This window comes from Bufo bufo, chromosome 2 (genome assembly GCF_905171765.1).
Source record: "Bufo bufo chromosome 2, aBufBuf1.1, whole genome shotgun sequence".
Classification (NCBI taxonomy): Eukaryota; Metazoa; Chordata; class Amphibia; order Anura; family Bufonidae; genus Bufo; species Bufo bufo.
In genome coordinates this window covers 838,893,418-838,914,726 of record NC_053390.1, presented here as the reverse complement: position 1 = coordinate 838,914,726, position 21,309 = coordinate 838,893,418, and the positions used below count along the sequence as shown (strand labels likewise).

The 21,309-nt window shown below is 54.7% G+C and overlaps 1 protein-coding gene across 1 annotated transcript; it reads right to left on the bottom strand.

The window, feature by feature from the left end:
• Positions 1-12,566: 12,566 nt before the first annotated feature.
• WDR54 (WD repeat domain 54) lies at positions 12,567-21,269 on the bottom strand. The gene is made up of 10 exons (XM_040419458.1): positions 21,134-21,269; positions 15,089-15,324; positions 14,169-14,231; positions 14,025-14,091; positions 13,893-13,949; positions 13,555-13,682; positions 13,382-13,482; positions 13,144-13,306; positions 12,993-13,067; positions 12,567-12,921 (listed from the first exon to the last, which is right to left on the bottom strand). The coding sequence occupies exons 2-10, from the start codon at positions 15,311-15,313 to the stop codon at positions 12,790-12,792; spliced, it is 1,011 nt and encodes a 336-aa protein (XP_040275392.1). The 5' UTR covers positions 15,314-15,324; positions 21,134-21,269; the 3' UTR covers positions 12,567-12,789.
• Positions 21,270-21,309: the final 40 nt, after the last annotated feature.

Genomic DNA, 21,309 nt, shown 5'->3' with positions numbered 1-21,309 from the left:
GACTGGACACACCTCCCGCACTGGATGCATCTCCTGTATTGTACATGCAATGGATGGGTTTTGGGGTGGCTCCAAAGCTACGCTGAGTCCCCCAGACACTGTCGAGGTGTCACCACGTGTTGCTGCTCCCCAAGGGATGGTAAGGTATAGAAAACCCCAATGGGAAATAAGTCCAGAGAGTTAGGGTCAACAGTAAACCAGTGTGCTTTTTACAGGTGCAAAATGATATAGGCGACAGATAGGGCTGGCTTCTCCAGTCTCCTCACTGGCAGAAGAAGGGGTTCATGGTCTGGAAAGGCCTGACATAGCTGTCCGTCTCTCTCACAGGCTGGTTCCCTGGCCAAAGGCTGGAGGCCCAGGGTCTGTGGCAGAGTATTCCTGTCTCAGCGTCTTCTTCTGGTTACTCGATAGTGTGGCGGAGTCTCTTATTATGTGTGCAGATAGTCTATCACACCCCTTAAATACCCACGAGGGATATGTGTGCAGACAGCCTATCACACACCTTATATACCCACCGAGGGATATGTGTGCAGACCGCCTATCACACCTCCTATATACCCACAGAGGGATATGTGTGCAGACAGTCTCACACCTTATATACCCACCGAGGGAAATTGTGTGCAGACAGCCTATCACACCCCTTATATACCCACCGAGGGATATGTGTGCAGACAGCCTATAACACACCTTATATACCCACCGAGGGATATGTGTGCAGACAGCCTATCACACCCCTTATATACCCACCGAGGGATATGTGTGCAGACAGCCTATAACACACCTTATATACCCACCGAGGGATATGTGTGCAGACAGCCTATCACACCTCCTATATACCCACAGAGGGATATGTGTGCAGACAGTCTCACACCTGATATACCCACTGAGGGAAATTGTGTGCAGACAGCCTATCACACCCCTTATATACCCACCGAGGGATATGTGTGCAGACAGCCTATCACACCTTATATACCCACTGAGGGATATGTGTGCAGACAGCCTATCACACCCCTTATATACCCACCGAGGGATATGTGTGCAGACAGCCTATCACACCTTATATACCCATCGAGGGATATGTGTGCAGACAGCCTATCACACCACTGATAGTCCCACCGAGGGATATGTGTGCAGACAGCCTATCACACACCTCTTATATACCCACCGAGGGATATGTGTGCAGACAGCCTATCACACCTCTTATATACCCACCGAGGGATATGTGTGCAGACAGCCTATCACATACCTTATATACCCACCGAGGGATGTGTGTGCAGACAGCCTATCACACCTTTTATACCCATTGAGGGATATGTGTGCAGACAGCCTATCACACCTTATATACCCACCGAGGGATATGTGTGCAGACAGCCTATCACACCTCCTATATACCCACCGAGGGATATGTGTGCAGACAGCCTATCACACCTTATATACCCACCGAGGGATATGTGGGCAGACAGCCTATCACACATCCTATATACCCACCGAGGGATATGTGTGCAGACAGCCTATCACACATCCTATATACCCACCGAGGGATATGTGTGCAGACAGCCTATCACACATCCTATATACCCACCGAGGGATATGTGTGCAGACAGCCTATCACACATCCTATATACCCACTGAGGGATATGTGTGCAGACAGCCTATCACACATCTTATATACCCACTGAGGGATATGTGTGCAGACAGCCTATCACACCTCTTATATACCCACCGAGGGATATGTGTGCAGACAGCCTATCAAATACCTTATATACCCACCGAGGGATGTGTGTGCAGACAGCCTATCACACCTTTTATACCCATCGAGGGATATGTGTGCAGACAGCCTATCACACTTTATATACCCATCAAGAAATATGTGTGCAGACAGCCTATCACACCTTATATACCCACCGAGGGATATGTGTGCAGACAGCCTATCACACCTCCTATATACCCACCGAGGGATATGTGTGCAGACAGCCTATCACACCTTATATACCCACCGAGGGATATGTGGGCAGACAGCCTATCACACATCCTATATACCCACCGAGGGATATGTGTGCAGACAGCCTATCACACATCCTATATACCCACCGAGGGATATGTGTGCAGACAGCCTATCACACATCCTATATACCCACCGAGGGATATGTGTGCAGACAGCCTATCACACCTTATATACCCACCGAGGGATATGTGTGCAGACAGCCTATCACACCTCCTATATACCCACCGAGGGATATGTGTGCAGACAGTCTCACACCTTATATACCCACCGAGGGATATGTGTGCAGACAGCCTATCACACCTTATATACCCACCGAGGGATATGTGTGCAGACAGCCTATCACATACCTTATATACCCACCGAGGGATGTGTGTGCAGACAGCCTATCACACCTTATATACCCATCAAGGAATATGTGTGCAGACAGCCTATCACACCTTATATACCCACCGAGGGATATGTGGGCAGACAGCCCATCACACACCTTATATACCCACCGAGGGATATGTGGGCAGACAGCCTATCACACCTTATATACCCATTAAACCAGCTCAGCACACATGACTTCCTTAATGAGCTATGTGTTGCCGACATTGAGACCAGGAAGTGGTCAAGATAACGGGACCTGGCTGCATATAACAGTGGTATATTGTACATACACTAAATGGAGAAAAGTATTGGACCCTCCACATTCCACCTCCAGGAGATTTTATTTCCTCCCATTCTAAATCCATAGGCGTTAATATGGAGCTGGTCCCGTTTTGCTCCTCTGGGAAGACTATCTACAAGATTTTGGAGGGCATCTGTGGGGTTTCCACCCCTTCATCCAGAAGAGCATTTACAGTGAGGAACAGAAGTATTTGAACACCCTGTGATTTTGCACGTTCTCCCACTTAGAAATCATGGAGGGGTCTGAAATTCACATCGTAGGTGCATTCCTACTCTGAGAGACAGAATAAAAAAGATTTTAAAAAAATCAGGAAATCACATTGTATGATTTTTAAAGAATGTCTTTGTCTTGCACTGCTGAACAGAAGTATCTAAACACATGAGAAAATCCGTGTTACTATTTGGTCAAGAAGCCTTTGGTCAGACGTTTCCTGTAGTTCCTGACCAGGTTTGCACATACTGCAGCAGGGATTGTGGCCCGCTCCTCCACACCGATCTCCTCTACATCTGTCAGGTTTCGGGGCTGTCGCCGAGCAACGCGGAGTTTCAGCTCCCTCCAAAGATGTTCTATTGGATTTAAGTCTGGAGACCGGCTAGGCCACTCCAGAACCTTGATATGCTTCTTACGGAGCCGCTCCCTTGCTATCCTGGCTGTGTGCTTCGGGTCGTTGTCATGTTGGAAGACCCAGCCACGACCCATCTTCAATGCTCTGACTGAGGGAAGGAGGTTGTTGCTCAAAATCTCACAATAAATGGCCCCATTCATCCTCTCCTTAATACAGTGCAGTTGTCCTATCCCCTTCACAGAAAAGCCCCCCCAAAGCATGATGTTACCACCCCATGCTTTACAGTAGGGATGGTGGTCTTGGGATGCAACTTATCCTTCTTTTCCCTCCAAACATGACGAGTGAAGTTTATACCAAAAAGTTATACTTTGGTCTCATCTGACCACATGACTTTCTCCCTGGCCTCCTCTGGATCATCCAAATGGTCATTGGCAAACTTCAGATGGGCTTGGACATGTGATGACTTGAGCAGGAGAACCTTCCGTGCAATGCATGATCTGAAACCATGACGGCGAAGTGTTCTACCGACGGTGACCTCTGAAACTGTGGTACAGCTCTCTTCATGTCATTGACCAGCTCCTCCCTTGTAGTTCTGGGCTGATTCCTCACCTTTTTTATCATCAGTGATACCTCACGAGGTGAGATCTTGCATGATACCTCACGAGGTGAGATCTGAGGGAGACTGACAGTCGTCTTTAGCCTCTTCCATTTTCTAACAATTGCTCCAACAGTTGATCTATTTTCACCCAGCTGCTTGGCAATTGCTCCGTAGCCCTTTCCAGCCTTGTGGAGGTCCACAATTGTGTTTTTGGTGTCTTTTGACAGCTCTTAGGTCTTTCCCATGGTAGTAGTTGGCGTCTGACTGACTGTGGTGTGGACAGGGGTCTTTGAAGAGCTCAGACAGGTGCTACTAAGTTAGATTAATGAGTGGAGTAGAGGTGGACTTTTTAAAGGCACTTAACAGGTCTTTGAGAGCCAGAATTATTGCTGTTTCTCAGGTGTTCAGATACTTATGTTTAGCAGTGCAAGACAAATACATTCTTTACAAAACATACAATGTGATTTCCTGAATTGTTTTTTTTATTCTGTCTCTCAGAGTTAGAATGCACCTACAATGCACATGGGCTGAACATCAAACCCTGCTTAATAGAATAGATGATAGCGGAATTGATGGTGCAAACCATCAACATGGAAGCTGCAATGAGATATCTCAAGCAGGAATTGAAAGAGAGTAGAGTTGAGCGGACACCTGGATGTTCAGGTTCGGCCGAACTTCGGAAAAAAGTTCGAGTTCGGGACCTGAACTTGACCCCGAACCCTATTGAAGTCAATGGGGACCCGAACTTTTGAGCACTAAAATGGCTGTAAAAATGTCATGGAAAGGGCTAGAGGGCTGCAAATGGCATCAAAATGTGGTTAAGAGCATGGCAAGTGCTCTGCAAACAAATGTGGATAGGGAAATGACTTAAAATAACATAAAATACATAAAAATAAAAAATAATAATCTTGATCTAGGAGGACCAGGTCCATATGGAGTAGGAGGTTGAGGAGGCGGTGGATGTGGCGGTGTAGGTGGAAGCGGCAGTGGAGGAGGAGGAGGTAGCCTACACTGCTTTTTGGTTTAAAATTTATTTTTATTTTTTAAAATTAGGGTACACCCCAAAATATTGTGAAATATAACCTGATAATCCAATCCAGTCGTGCTAAACACACGTTCAGACAATACACGGGCTGCAGGGCAGGCCAGCACCTCCAAGGCGTAAAGGACAAGCTCGGGGCATGTGCCCAATTTGGAGACCCAGAAGTTGAAGGGTGCAGACCCGTCATTCAGTACGTGTAGGCGTGTGCACACATACTGCTCCACCATGTTGGTGAAATGCTGCCTCCTGCTAAGACGTTCCATATCAGCTGGTGGTGCTGGTTGTTGTGGCGTGCTGACAAAGCTTTTCCACATTTCGGCCATGCTAACCCTGCCTTCTGAGGTGCTGGCGGTGTCCCAGCTGCGTTGGCCACCTCTTCCTCGTCCTTCGCCTTGTGCTTCCACTGTGCCCCCGCTGTCAGGTGGGAATGCCACCAGCAGCGCGTCTACCAGCGTGCGCTTGTACTCGCGCATCTTACGATCACGCTCCAGTGACGGAATTAAGGACAGTATGTTGTCCTTGTAACGGGGATCCAGCAGCATGGCCACCCAGTAATCAGCACAAGTTAGAATGTGGGCAACTCGGCGGTCGTTGCGGAGACACTGCAACATGTAATCGCTCATGTGTGCCAGGCTGCCCAGAGGCAACGACAAGCTGTCCTCTGTGGGAGGTGTATCGTCTGTGTCCTCTGTATCCCCCCATACACGTTAGACGTTTGTGGGTGCAGGAACCCACCCTCGGAGCCACTTGGGAATGTCTGGCCAGAAACCCTACGAAACGATTCCTCTTCCTCTTCCTCCTGTGCCACATCCTCTTCCATCATCGCCAGGAGCGTTTTTTCAAGGAGGCATAGAAGTGGGATAGTAACGCTGAGAACGGCGTTATCGGCACTGGCCATGTTGGTGGAGTACTCGAAACAGCGCAACAAGGAACACAGGTCTCGCATGGAGGCCCAGTCATTGGTGGTGAAGTGGTGCTGTTCCGCAGAGCGACTGACCCGTGCGTGCTGCAGCTGAAACTCCACTATGGCCTGCTGCTGCTCGCACAGTCTGTCCAGCATATGCAAGGTGGAGTTCCACCTGGTGGGCACGTCGCATATGAGGCGGTGAGCGGGAAGGCCGAAGTTACACTGAAGCGCTGACAGGCGAGCAGCAGCAGCAGGGTGAGAACGCCAAAAGCGCGCACAGACGGCCCGCACTTTATGTAGCAGCTCTGACATATCGGGGTAATTTTTAAGGAATCTCTGCACCACCAAATTCAGCACATGCGCCAGGCAAGGGATGTGCGTCAAACCGGCTAGTCCCAGAGCTGCTACGAGATTTCGCCCATTATCGCACACCACCAAGCCGGGCTTGAGGCTGACTGGCACAAACCATTAATCGGTCTGTTGTTCAAGGCCCGTCCACAGCTCCTGCGCGGTGTGGGGTGTGTGCCCCGAACAGATACGTTATAAAACTGCCTGCTGACGTTTCCCCCTGGCTGTGCTGAAGTTGGTGGTGAAGGGGTTACGCTGACCGGATAAGGAGCCGGTAGAGGATGAGGATGCAGGGTAGGAGGAGGAAGCAACAGGAGGCAAACTGAAGCGCCCTGCAATCCTCGTGGTGGAAGGACATGCGCCAAACTGCTATCCGCCTCAGGCCCAGCCGCCACTGCATTTACCCAGTGTGCTGTTATGGTGATATAACGTCCCTGACCGTGCTTACTGGTCCACGTATCCGTAGTCAGGTGCACCTTGCCACAGATGGCGTTGCGCAGTGCACACCTGATTTTGTCCCCTACTTGGTTGTGGAGGGAAGGGATGGTTCTCCTGGAAAAGTAGTGGCGGCTGGGCACGACGTACTGTGGGACAGCCACCACCAGACGGAATGACAGTATTTCAAAGGCCAGTAATTTAGAAATGCTGGCATTCAGGGCTAGGGATCGCGGGTGGGTAGGGGGGTACTTCTTCTTCCTCTCCAGCGTTTGGGATATGCGTGGGACATTGTGGAGATGCTTGGTGACCCAGGTGGTGGTGTTGCCTGCAGATCCTCTGTTTGCGGGGTGGCAGGTGGCACTGTCACTCCAGAGGTGGATGAAGAGGCCGCGACTGCAGCAGAAGAGGAAGCAGGAGGAGCCAGAGACCTTTCTTGGTTTTTGAGGTGTCTACTCCACTACAGCTCGTGCTTTGCACTTAGATGCCTGGTCATGCAGGTTGTGCTCAGGTTGAGAACGTTTATGCCTCGCTTCAGGCTCTGATTGCACAGCGTGCAAACCACTGGTGTCTTCTCGTCAGCACATTGTCTGAAGAACTGCCACGCCAGGGAACTCCTTGGAGCTGGCTTTGGTGTGCTCGGTCCCTTGCTGCGGTGGGCAGTAGCAGGCGTACTGTCTAGAGGACGGCCGCTCCGCTTTTGCACCCTGCTCTCTCTTCTGCTGTGCTGGTGGCTCTGTGCGACCACCGCCTCTTCCTCCGAACTACATCGGTCACTCGCATGACCTTGATTCCATGTGGTGTCGAGGACTTCATCGTCCTCCACATCATCTTCCACCCAGTCTTCACCCCTGACTTCCTTGTCGGTCTGCACACTGCAGAAAGCCCCAGCAGTTGGCACCTGTGTTTCGTCATCATCCGAGACGTGTTGCGATGGTCCTCCCATGTACTCATCTTGAAAGATAAGTGGTTGGGCATCGGTGCACTCAATCTCTTCCACTTGTGGGGCAGGGCTAAGTGGATGGTCCTGGGAAACCCTGCTAACAGAGTCATCAAAAAGCAGAAGAGACTGCTGCATGACTTGGGGCTCAGACTGCTTGGCTGATGTGCAAGGGGGTGAGGTGAAAGACTGATGGACATCGGCTGCAGGTGACAACTGTGGTCTTTCAGCAGGAGACTGGGTGGGAGACAATGTGGAGGAACTGGATCCACTGTCAGCAACCCAATCTACTATCGCCTGTACTTGTTCAGGCCTCACCATTCGTAGAGCAGCATTAGGCCCGACCAAATACCGCTGCAGGTTCTGTCACCTACTCGCACCTGAGGAAGGGGTTTCACTTGTGCGTGTAGCTGGCACAGATCGACCACGTCCTCTCCCTGCAACAGGAGCTCCACCAGCAGCACCACGACCTGGGCCACGTCCTTTATTTGAACGCTCTCCTCATATATTTCAAATTTAGGATCTTGCCCTAAAGTTGTAGAATAGAATGACAGTATGTAAAGGGCTCACACGGCCTAAACCAGACTAGGCCTCAATAAAATATTTTTTTGCCCAAAATGGCTGTATTACAAATCCCTGAATCAAACCCCTGTATGTAGAGGGGGTATCTCACACGGTCTGAACCTCTGTAGGCCTGAAGTAAATATATCTTTGCACAAAATAGCTGTATTTCAAATGGACACCCAGGCCACAAAGCTCCTGCCACAGTATTTGTGCTGATGTTAATGTTAACTGCACGGCTAGAGGCTGGATGTTATACACTGTGGTAATGGTAGACTGCATGGCTAGAGGCTGGATGTTATACACTGTGGTAATGGTAGACTGCATGGCTAGAGGCTGGATGTTATACACTGTGGTAATGGTAGACTGCATGGCTAGAGGCTGGATGTTATACACCTGTGGTAATGGCAGACTGCAGGGCTAGAGGCTGGATGTTATACACTGTGGTAATGGAAGACTGCACGGCTAGAGGCTGGATGTTATACACTGTGGTAATGGAAGACTGCACGGCTAGAGGCTGGATGTTATACAAGCAGACTGCAGGGCTAGAGGCTGGATGTTATACACCTGTGGTAATGGCAGACTGCACGGCTAGAGGCTTGATGCTATACAAGCAGACTGCAGGGCTAGAGGCTGGATGTTATACACCTGTGGTAATGGCAGACTGCACGGCTAGAGGCTGGATGCTATACACTGTGGTAATGGTAGACTGCATGGCTAGAGGCTGGCTGTTATACACATGTGATAATGGCAGACTGCACGGCTAGAGGCTGGATGTTATACACATGTGATAATGGCAGACTGCACGGCTAGAGGCTGGATGCTATACACTGTGGTAATGGTAGACTGCATGGCTAGAGGCTGGATGCTATACACTGTGGTAATGGTAGACTGCATGGCTAGAGGCTGGCTGTTATACACATGTGATAATGGCAGACTGCATGGCTAGAGGCTGGATGCTATACACTGTGGTAATGGTAGACTGCATGGCTAGAGGCTGGATGTTATACACATGTGGTAATGGCAGACTGCACGGCTAGAGGCTGGATGTTATACACATGTGATAATGGCAGACTGCACGGCTAGAGGCTGGATGTTATACACATGTGGTAATGGCAGACTGCATGGCTAGAGGCTGGATGTTATACACTGTGGTAATGGCAGACTGCACGGCTAGAGGCTGGATGTTATACACTGTGGTAATGGCAGACTGCACGGCTAGAGGCTGGATGTTATACACTGTGGTAATGGTAGACTGCATGGCTAGAGGCTGGATGTTATACACTGTGGTAATGGCAGACTGCACGGCTAGAGGCTGGATGTTATACACTGTGGTAATGGTAGACTGCACGGCTAAAGGCTGGATGTTATACACCTGTGGTAATGGTAGACTGCATGGCTAGAGGCTGGATGTTATACACTGTGGTAATGGTAGACTGCACGGCTAAAGGCTGGATGTTATACACCTGTGGTAATGGTAGACTGCATGGCTAGAGGCTGGATGTTATACACTGTGGTAATGGTAGACTGCAGGGCTAGAGGCTGGATGTTATATACTGTGGTAATGGTAGACTGCAGGGCTAGAGGCTGGATGTTATACACCTCTGGTAATGGCAGACTGCACGGCTAGAGGCTGGATGTTATACACCTGTGGTAATGGTAGACTGCATGGCTAGAGGCTGGATGTTATACACCTGTGGTAATGGTAGACTGCATGGCTAGAGGCTGGATGTTATACACTGTGGTAATGGTAGACTGCAGGGCTAGAGGCTGGATGTTATACACTGTGGTAATGGTAGACTGCAGGGCTAGAGGCTGGATGTTATATACTGTGGTAATGGTAGACTGCAGGGCTAGAGGCTGGATGTTATACACTGTGGTAATGGTAGACTGCATGGCTAGAGGCTGGATGTTATACACCTGTGGTAATGGTAGACTGCATGGCTAGAGGCTGGATGTTATATACTGTGGTAATGGTAGACTGCAGGGCTAGAGGCTGGATGTTATATACTGTGGTAATGGTAGACTGCAGGGCTAGAGGCTGGATGTTATACACCTGTGGTAATGGCAGACTGCACGGCTAGAGGCTGGATGTTATACACCTGTGGTAATGGTAGACTGCATGGCTAGAGGCTGGATGTTATACACCTGTGGTAATGGTAGACTGCATGGCTAGAGGCTGGATGTTATACACTGTGGTAATGGTAGACTGCATGGCTAGAGGCTGGATGTTATAAACTGTGGTAATGGTAGACTGCAGGGCTAGAGGCTGGATGTTATACACGCAGACTGCAGGGCTAGAGGCTGGATGTTATACACTGTGGTAATGGTAGACTGCAGGGCTAGAGGCTGGATGTTATATACTGTGGTAATGGTAGACTGCAGGGCTAGAGGCTGGATGTTATACACCTGTGGTAATGGCAGACTGCACAGCTAGAGGCTGGATGTTATACACCTGTGGTAATGGTAGACTGCATGGCTAGAGGCTGGATGTTATAAACTGTGGTAATGGTAGACTGCAGGGCTAGAGGCTGGATGTTATACACGCAGACTGCAGGGCTAGAGGCTGGATGTTATACACTGTGGTAATGGTAGACTGCAGGGCTAGAGGCTGGATGTTATACACGCAGACTGCAGGGCTAGAGGCTGGATGTTATACACCTGTGGTAATGGTAGACTGCACGGCTAGAGACTGGATGTTATACACTGTGGTAATGGTAGACTGCACGGCTAGAGGCTGGATGTTATACACTGTGGTAATGGTAGACTGCATGGCTAGTGGCTAGAGGTTATACACTGTGGTAATGGCAGACTGCACGGCTAGAGGCTGGATGTTATACACTGTGGTAATGATAGACTGCAGGGCTAGAGGCTGGATGTTATACACTGTGGTAATGGCAGACTGCACGGCTAGAGGCTGGATGTTATACACTGTGGTAATGATAGACTGCAGGGCTAGAGGCTGGATGTTATACAAGCAGACTGCAGGGCTAGAGGCTGGATGTTATACACCTGTGGTAATGGCAGACTGCACGGCTAGAGGCTGGATGTTATACACCTGTGGTAATGGCAGACTGCACGGCTAGAGGCTGGATGCTATACACTGTGGTAATGGTAGACTGCATGGCTAGAGGCTGGATGTTATACACATGTGATAATGGCAGACTGCACGGCTAGAGGCTGGCTGTTATACACATGAGATAATGGCAGACTGCACGGCTAGAGGCTGGATGTTATACACATGTGGTAATGGCAGACTGCATGGCTAGAGGCTGGATGTTATACACTGTGGTAATGGTAGACTGCACGGCTAGAGGCTGGATGTTATACACTGTGGTAATGGTAGACTGCACAGCTAGAGGCTGGATGTTATACACTGTGGTAATGGTAGACTGCATGGCTAGAGGCTGGATGTTATACACTGTGGTAATGGTAGACTGCAGGGCTAGAGGCTGGATGTTATACACTGTGGTAATGGTAGACTGCAGGGCTAGAGACTGGATGTTATACACTGTGGTAATGGCAGACTGCATGGCTAGAGGCTGGATGTTATACACTGTGGTAATGGTAGACTGCATGGCTAGAGGCTGGATGTTATACACTGTGGTAATGGTAGACTGCAGGGCTAGAGGCTGGATGTTATACACTGTGGTAATGGTAGACTGCAGGGCTAGAGACTGGATGTTATACACTGTGGTAATGGTAGACTGCAGGGCTAGAGACTGGATGTTATACACTGTGGTAATGGTAGACTGCATGGCTAGAGGCTGGATGTTATACACGTAGACTGCATGGCTAGAGGCTGGATGTTATACACTGTGGTAATGGTAGACTGCATGGCTAGAGGCTGGATGTTATACACTGTGGTAATGGTAGACTGTATGGCTAGAGGCTGGATGTTATACACTGTGGTAATGGTAGACTGCATGGCTAGAGGCTGGATGTTATACACTGTGGTAATGGCAGACTGCAGGGCTAGAGGCTGGATGTTATACACTGTGGTAATGGCAGACTGCAGGGCTAGAAACTGGATGTTATACACTGTGGTAATGGTAGACTGCATGGCTAGAGACTGGATGTTATACACCTGTGGTAATGGTAGACTGCATGGCTAGAGGCTGGATGTTATACACTGTGGTAATGGTAGACTGCATGCCTAGAGGCTGGATGTTATACACTGTGGTAATGGCAGACTGCAGGGCTAGAGGCTGGATGTTATACACTGTGGTAATGGTAGACTGCAGGGCTAGAGGCTGGATGTTATACACTGTGGTAATGGTAGACTGCAGGGCTAGAGGCTGGATGTTATACACTGTGGTAATGGTAGACTGCAGGGCTAGAGGCTGGATGTTATACACTGTGGTAATGGTAGACTGCAGGGCTAGAGGCTGGATGTTATACACTGTGGTAATGGTAGACTGCAGGGCTAGAGGCTGGATGTTATACTCCAGGGCCAATGGCATTAAATAAAACAGCACATTTAGATTCTGGGGGACAATACTTTCCCCGTATAGTATATTTACAGCACAGTGTGTGTGGGGGGGCGATATATACAATAATGATATATAACGTTATAACTATGGAGGGGCAGATTATAGCGGGGTGAAGGGCTGTGAGCTCTGTACATCCACAGAGTCCTCTACCTGGGACTCTGCAGTCTTTGGGGCAGTGTTGGGGGGGACCTGATGATATCGGGGTGCTCCAGGTCTCCTCCGCTCCTATAACTGCACGTATCTGATGATCTCATTCAGGTCATAGCCAGTCACAGCGAAGGACGAGCCCTGGGGGTCACAGAAGCGCGCCCCACAGATCTGGGTATCAGTCACGCACTCCGAGTGCCGGTGCTCCACCTGCACAGAACAACATGGGAGTTAATGGACGGTGGATGGAAGAGACAGCGGCCCCCATCACGAGACATCACCTCTATGAGCCCCGACTCCTCACAACGACTCAGCTGCCAGATCTGAACGAAGGAGTCCTCCGCCCCCGAGAGCAGCTGGAAGGAAACACGAGCCAGTCAGACAGAACATCTCCCGGCAGACAGGACTCTGGGGGGGACATACAGGACTCACCCGTCCGGTCTCGGGGGCGATGTCCAGCGTGTAGATCCACCTGGCGTGGGAGTCCAGCTCAGCACTTATGGCTCCAGTGCTGGCGTCGTACAGCCGGATCTGCCCCGTCCCGTAGGCCGCAGCAATCACCCCGTCCCACAGCTTCACCGAGGAGCAGGTGACCCTGGAGGACACAGGAGACGGCGCTGACATCATATAGACCCTGCCCCGTATACTCACCGCTCCACAACCCACTCACCCATACGCAGAGATCTTCGTCACGAGACGGAAATCATCCCCAGCCTTCCAGACACAAAGCACCCCGGAATCATCAGCCGTCACCAGGTCAGCACCCCGATCCTGGCGGGTATATAGGCAGTCAGTACAGGAGGTTTAGAGAAGACTCCAGGATGTTGGGGGTTATGCTCTCACCTCTCCCTCACAGGTCTCACAGGCGATGTCAGTAATGGGCTCCCTGTGCTCGGCTAGGACTTCGGCCAGTGTAATGTTGGTGCCTTTCGGGGGGATGTCGAACACGAGGACGAGGCCAGAGGATGTCCCTGTGGAGAGCAGAACGGAGCAGTCTCATCCTCTGTCACTCTGACTGCTCCCTTAATCTCCGCCATGCATCAGGACGATCGCTCTGTGTCTGCACAGCCAGTAATAACTCTGCTTTACTGCAGTGAATGTGGCTGCAATACCTGCCCAGCAAAGGCAGGGGGCGCCACTGTACCATACTAGACCTGTCACTGTGCATACAATAATCTCACCCACACAGACGTAGCGTCCTCCAGCGGGGGCGATGCCACGAGCGAACACGGCTTGAGCTGAGAAGAAAGGGGACATTAGCATCAGACGGGCACCGACCGGGCACAGGACCACGGCGTTCTCTCACTACATACCCTGCGGAGCCTCCAGCGCATCCAGGGCGTGCCAGTACACCATGATAGAGCCGTCAGACTCGTACATCTGTCAGACCGAGAAACAACTAGTGAGGAAACGGGTCGGCAGTGCCGGGCACAGGAGGAGCTCCCCCATAATATTACCTGGATTCCCTTCTGTGAGGTCAGAACCAGCAGAACCCGGGACGGCAGAACGCACCAGGATGCCTGGGGGGCAAACATAATGATATTATGTGGGTGCGGCAACCACGACAGAGCGCCAGCGGGGAGAGGCAACCACGACAGAGCGCCAGCGGGGAGAGGCAACCACGACAGAGCGCCAGCGGGGAGAGGCAACCACGACAGAGCGCCAGCGGGGAGAGGCAACCACGACAGAGAGCCTGCGGGGAGAGGCAACCACGACAGAGCGCCAGCGGGGCGCGGCAACCACGACAGAGCGCCAGCGGGGAGAGGCAACCACGACAGAGCGCCAGCGGGGAGAGGCAACCACGACAGAGCGCCAGCGGGGAGAGGCAACCACGACAGAGCGCCAGCGGGGAGAGGCAACCACGACAGAGCGCCAGCGGGGCGCGGCAACCACGACAGAGCGCCAGCGGGGAGAGGCAACCACGACAGAGCACCAGCGGGGAGAGGCAACCACGACAGAGCGCCAGCGGGGAGAGGCAACCACGACAGAGCGCCAGCGGGGAGAGGCAACCACGACAGAGCGCCAGCGGGGAGAGGCAACCACGACAGAGCGCCAGCGGGGAGAGGCAACCACGACAGAGCGCCAGCGGGGAGAGGCAACCACGACAGAGCGCCAGCGGGGAGAGGCAACCACGACAGAGCGCCAGTGGGGCGCGGCAACCACGACAGAGCGCCAGCGGCAACGACAGAGCGCCAGCGGGGCGCGGCAACCACGACAGAGCGCCAGTGGGGCGCGGCAACCACGACAGAGCGCCAGCGGGGAGAGGCAACCACGACAGAAGGTTGCTGATCCCTGCACTAGACAGAACATAGGACCATAGATGCAGGAGGCGGGTGCACTACTGGAGGACACCCACTTATGGTGGTAGGTCACTGACCTGTGTGATGAGGGAGGAGCTGAGGGCCACGCTCCCCTCCTTGGACTGCAGCTGGCGGTGGGAGACGTTGAGGCTGTCGGCGGAGGCGCTCACCATGTTGACGGTATTGGCGTGCACCACGGCGAGATAGGTGAGGCTCTTGTCGGTGATGGGCAGCACACTGAGGTTATTGTACAGGGCGGAGGCGCTGCTCTTCATCTGGATGCTCCTGTCCTTCCGATACATGATGGGAGGGGCTACAGACAGAACAGGAGAGAAAGTATGTGAACCCAGAGAGGTCACCGCGAGACCACCACCCCCGGGAGGGAGGCGGGGAACCAGAATAAGACTGCCACCCCCGGGAGGGGGGAGGGAGGAGGGGAACCAGACTAAGACCGCCACCCCCGGGAGGGAGGAGGGGAACCAGACTAAGACCGCCACCCCCGGGAGGGAGGAGGGAGGAGGGGAACCAGACTAAGACCGCCACCCCCGGGAGGGAGGAGGGGAACCAGACTAAGACCGCCACCCCCGGGAGGGAGGAGGGGAACCAGACTAAGACCGCCACCCCCGGGAGGGAGGAGGGGAACCAGAATAAGACTGCCACCCCCGGGAGGGGGGAGGGAGGAGAGGAACCAGACTAAGACCGCCACCCCCGGGAGGGAGGAGAGGAGAGGAACCAGACTAAGACCGCCACCCCCGGGAGGGAGGAGGAAAACCAGACTAAGACCGCCACCCCCGGGAGGGAGGAGGAAAACCAGACTAAGACCGCCACCCCGGGGAGGGAGAAGAGGAACCAGACTAAGACCGCCACCCCCGGGAGGGAGGAGGGGAACCAGACTAAGACCACCACCCCCGGGAGGGAGGAGAGGAGAGGAACCAGACTAAGACCGCCACCCCCGGGAGGGAGGAGAGGAACCAGACTAAGACCACCACCCCCGGGAGGGAGGAGAGGAACCAGACTAAGACCGCCACCCCCGGGAGGGAGGAGGGGAACCAGACTAAGACCGCCACCCCCGGGAGGGAGGAGGAAAACCAGACTAAGACCGCCACCCCAGGGAGGGAGGAGAGGAACCAGACTAAGACCGCCACCCCCGGGAGGGAGGAGAGGAACCAGACTAAGACCACCACCCCCGGGAGGGAGGAGAGAAGAGGAACCAGACTAAGACCGCCACCCCCGGGAGGGAGGAGAGGAACCAGACTAAGACCACCACCCCCGGGAGGGAGGAGAGGAGAGGAACCAGACTAAGACCGCCACCCCCGGGAGGGAGGAGAGGAACCAGACTAAGACCGCCACCCCCGGGAGGGAGGAGGGGAACCAGACTAAGACCGCCACCCCCGGGAGGGAGGAGGAAAACCAGACTAAGACCGCCACCCCAGGGAGGGAGGAGAGGAACCAGACTAAGACCGCCACCCCCGGGAGGGAGGAGAGGAACCAGACTAAGACCACCACCCCCGGGAGGGAGGAGAGAAGAGGAACCAGACTAAGACCGCCACCCCCGGGAGGGAGGAGAGGAACCAGACTAAGACCACCACCCCCGGGAGGGAGGAGAGGAGAGGAACCAGACTAAGACCGCCACCCCCGGGAGGGAGGAGGGGAACCAGACTAAGACCGCCACCCCCGGGAGGGAGGAGGGGAACCAGACTAATACCGCCACCCCCGGGAGGGAGGAGGAAAACAAGACTAAGACCGCCACCCCGGGGAGGGAGGAGAGGAACCAGACTAAGACCGCCACCCCCGGGCGGGAGGAGAGGAACCAGACTAAGACCACCACCCCCGGGAGGGAGGAGAGGAGAGGAACCAGACTAAGACCGCCACCCCCGGGAGGGAGGAGAGGAACCAGACTAAGACCACCACCCCCGGGAGGGAGGAGAGGAGAGGAACCAGACTAAGACCGCCACCCCCGGGAGGGAGGAGAGGAACCAGACTAAGACCACCACCCCCGGGAGGGAGGAGAGGAACCAGACTAAGACCGCCACCCCCGGGAGGGAGGAGGGGAACCAGACTAAGACCGCCACCCCCGGGAGGGAGGAGAGGAACCAGGCTAAGACCGCCACCCCCAGGAGGGAGGAGGGGAACCAGACTAAGACCGCCACCCACGGGAGGGAGGAGGGGAACCAGACAAAGACCGCCACCCCCGGGAGGGAGGAGGGGAACCAGACTAAGACCGCCACCCCCGGGAGGGAGGAGAGGAACCAGACTAAGACCACCACCCCCGGGAGGGAGGAGAGGAGAGGAACCAGACTAAGACCGCCACCCCCGGGAGGGAGGAGAGGAACCAGACTAAGACCACCACCCCCGGGAGGGAGGAGAGGAGAGGAACCAGACTAAGACCGCCACCCCCGGGAGGGAGGAGGGGAACCAGACTAAGACCGCCACCCCCGGGAGGGAGGAGGGGAACCAGACTAATACCGCCACCCCCGGGAGGGAGGAGGAAAACCAGACTAAGACCGCCACCCCGGGGAGGGAGGAGAGGAACCAGACTAAGACCGCCACCCCCGGGCGGGAGGAGAGGAACCAGACTAAGACCACCACCCCCGGGAGGGAGGAGAGGAGAGGAACCAGACTAAGACCGCCACCCCCGGGAGGGAGGAGAGGAACCAGACTAAGACCACCACCCCCGGGAGGGAGGAGAGGAGAGGAACCAGACTAAGACCGCCACCCCCGGGAGGGAGGAGAGGAACCAGACTAAGACCACCACCCCCGGGAGGGAGGAGAGGAACCAGACTAAGACTGCCACCCCCGGGAGGGAGGAGGGGAACCAGACTAAGACCGCCACCCCCGGGAGGGAGGAGAGGAACCAGGCTAAGACCGCCACCCCCAGGAGGGAGGAGGGGAACCAGACTAAGACCGCCACCCCCGGGAGGGAGGAGGGGAACCAGACAAAGACCGCCACCCCCGGGAGGGAGGAGAGGAACCAGACTAAGACCACCACCCCCGGGAGGGAGGAGAGGAACCAGACTAAGACCGCCACCCCCGGGAGGGAGGAGGGGAACCAGACTAAGACAGCCACCCCCGGGAGGGAGGAGAGGAACCAGGCTAAGACCGCCACCCCCAGGAGGGAGGAGGGGAACCAGACTAAGACCGCCACCCCCGGGAGGGAGGAGGGGAACCAGACAAAGACCGCCACCCCCGGGAGGGAGGAGGGGAACCAGACTAAGACCGCCACCCCCGGGAGGGAGGAGGGGAACCAGACTAAGACCGCCACCCCCGGGAGGGAGGAGGGGAACCAGACTAAGACCGCCACCCCCGGGAGGGAGGAGGGGAACCAGACTAAGACCGCCACCCCCGGGAGGGAGGAGGGGAACCAGACTAAGACCGCCACCCCCGGGAGGGAGGAGGGGAACCAGACTAAGATCGCCACCCCCGGGAGGGAGGAGGGGAACCAGACTAAGATCGCCACCCCCAGGAGGGAGGAGGGGAACCAGACTAAGACCGCCACCCCCGGGAGGGAGGAGGGGAACCAGACTAAGACCGCCACCCCCGGGAGGGAGGAGGGGAACCAGACTAAGACCGCCACCCCCGGGAGGGAGGAGGGGAACCAGACTAAGACCACCACCCCCGGGAGGGAGGAGGGGAACCAGACTAAGATCGCCACCCCCAGGAGGGAGGAGGGGAACCAGACTAAGACCTTCACCCCCGGGAGGGAGGAGGGAAACCAGACTAATACCACCACCCCTGGGAGGGAGGAGGGGAACCAGACTAATACCGCCACCCCCGGGAGGGACGAGGGGAACCAGGCTAAGACCACCATCCCCGGGAGGGAGGAGGGGAACCAGGCTAAGACCGCCACCCCCAAAAGGGAGGCGGGGAACCAGACTAAGACCGCCACCCCCGGGAAAGAGGCGGGGAACCAGACTAAGACCGCCAGCCCTGGGAGGGAGGAGGGAGGAGGGGAACCAGGGTAAGAGCGCCACCCCCGGGAGGGAGGCAGGGAACCAGACTAAGACCGCCACCCCCTGGAGGGAGGCGGGGAAGCAGACTAAGACCGCCACCCCTGGGAGGAGGGGAAGCAGACTACGACCGCCACCCCCGTGAGGAGGGGAAGCAGACTACGACCGCCACCCCCGAGGGGAGGGGAAGCAGACTACGACCGCCACCCCCGAGGGGAGGGGAAGCAGACTAAGACCGCCACCCCTGGGAGGGAGGAGGGGAACCAGACTAAGACCGCCACCCCCGGGAGGGACGAGGGGAACCAGGCTAAGACCGCCACCCCCGGGAGGAGGGGAAGCAGACTAAGACCACCACCCCTGGGAGGGAGGAGGGGAACCAGACTAAGACCGCCACCCCCAGGAGGAGGGGAAGCAGACTAAGACCGCCACCCCCGGGAGGGAGGAGGGGAACCAGACTAAGACCGCCACCCCCGGGAGGGAGGAGAGGAACCAGACTAAGACCGCCAGCCCCGGGAGGGAGGAGGGGAACCAGACTAAGACCGCCACCCCTGGGAGGGAGGAGGGGAACCAGACTAAGACCGCCACCCGCGGGAGGGAGGAGGGGAACCAGACTAAGACCGCCACCCCCGGGAGGGAGGAGAGGAACCAGACTAAGACCGCCACCCCCAGGAGGGAGAAGGGGAACCAGACTAAGACCGCCACCCCCAGGAGAAGGGGAATCAGAAGACCTCCACCCGACAAATATCACCGGTATGAGGGGCATTTACATGTATGCAGGAGGGGTAGATATTAGCCTTCCTGCAGAAGTGGTAGCTGCAAATACAGTGAAGGAGGTTAAGCATGCATGGGATAGGCATAAGGCCATCCTTCATATAAGATAGGGCCGGGGGCTATCCATAGTACTCCGTATATTGGGCAGACTAGATGGGCCAAATGGTTCTTATCTGCCGACACATTCTAGGTTTCTATGGTATGAGGGGGCAGATATCACCGGTATGAGGGGCAGATATCACCGGTATGAGGGGCAGATACATGTATGGAGGAGGGGCAGATATCACCGGTATGAAGGGCAGATACATGTATGGAGGAGGGGCAGATATCACCGGTATGAAGGGCAGATACATGTATGGAGGAGGGGCAGATATCACAAGTAGAAGGGGCAGATACATGTATGGAGGAGGGGCAGATACATGTATGGAGGAGGGGCAGATATCACCGGTATGAGGAGCAGATATCAACGGTATGAGGGGCAGATACATGTATGGAGGAGGGGCAGATATCACCGGTATGAAGGGCAGTTATATGTATGGAGGAGGGGCAGATATCACCAGTATGAGGGGCAGATACATGTATGGAGGAGGGGCAGATATCACCGGTATGAGGGGCAGATACATGTATGGAGGAGGGGCAGATATCACCGGTATGAGGGGCAGATACATGTATGGAGGAGGGGCAGATATCACCGTTATGAAGGGCAGTTACATGTATGGAGGAGGGGCAGATATCACCGGTATGAGGGGCAGTTATATGTATGGAGGAGGGGCAGATATCACCGGTATGAAGGGCAGATACATGTATGCAGGAGGGGCAGATATCACCGGTATGAGGGGCAGATACATGTATGGAGGAGGGGCAGATACATGTATGGAGGAGGGGCAGATATAACCGGTATGAGGGGCAGATACATGTATGGAGGAGGGGCAGATACATGTATGGAGGAGGGGCAGATATCACCAGTATGAGGGGCAGATACATGTATGGAGGAGGGGCAGATATCACCGGTATGAAGGGCAGATACATGTATGGAGGAGGGGCAGATATCACCGGTATGAGGGGCAGACACATGTATGGAGGAGGGGCAGATATCACCGGTATGAGGGGCAGATACATGTATGGAGGAGGGGCAGATACATGTATGGAGGAGGGGCAGATACATGTATGGAGGAGGGGCAGATATCACCAGTATGAGGGGCAGTTACATGTATGGAGGAGGGGCAGATATCACCGGTATGAGGGGCAGTTACATGTATGGAGGAGGGGCAGATATCACCGGTATTAAGGGGCAGATGGAGGAGGGGCAGATATCACCGGTATGAGGGGCAGATACATGTATGGAGGAGGGGCAGATACATGTATGGAGGAGGGGCAGATATCACCGGTATGAGGGGCACTTACCGGGTCCGTTATCGTCGCTCGGCAGAAGGAGGCTTGGTTGCTATGGTAATGACCGCTGCGTCATAGGTGCCCGTCAAGTCACGTGACTCTAGATTCCCCGGACGCGACTTGTCGCCTGGAAACGCTCGGGTACACGTTGTGACGTCATCACTGCAGCGCCGGCTCTACGTGACGTC

Bases quoted from the DNA above. Each gene is read 5' to 3' on its own strand.
- WDR54 (XM_040419458.1), bottom strand. From the start codon at position 15,313: ATGTATCGGAAGGACAGGAGCATCCAGATGAAGAGCAGCGCCTCCGCC. The intron at 13,483-13,554 runs GTGAGAGCATAA...TATACCCGCCAG, and splicing joins GTGAGACCTGTGAGGGAGAG to GATCGGGGTGCTGACCTGGT. The intron at 13,068-13,143 runs GTGAGTCCTGTA...GTTTCCTTCCAG, and splicing joins TCGCCCCCGAGACCGGACGG to CTGCTCTCGGGGGCGGAGGA.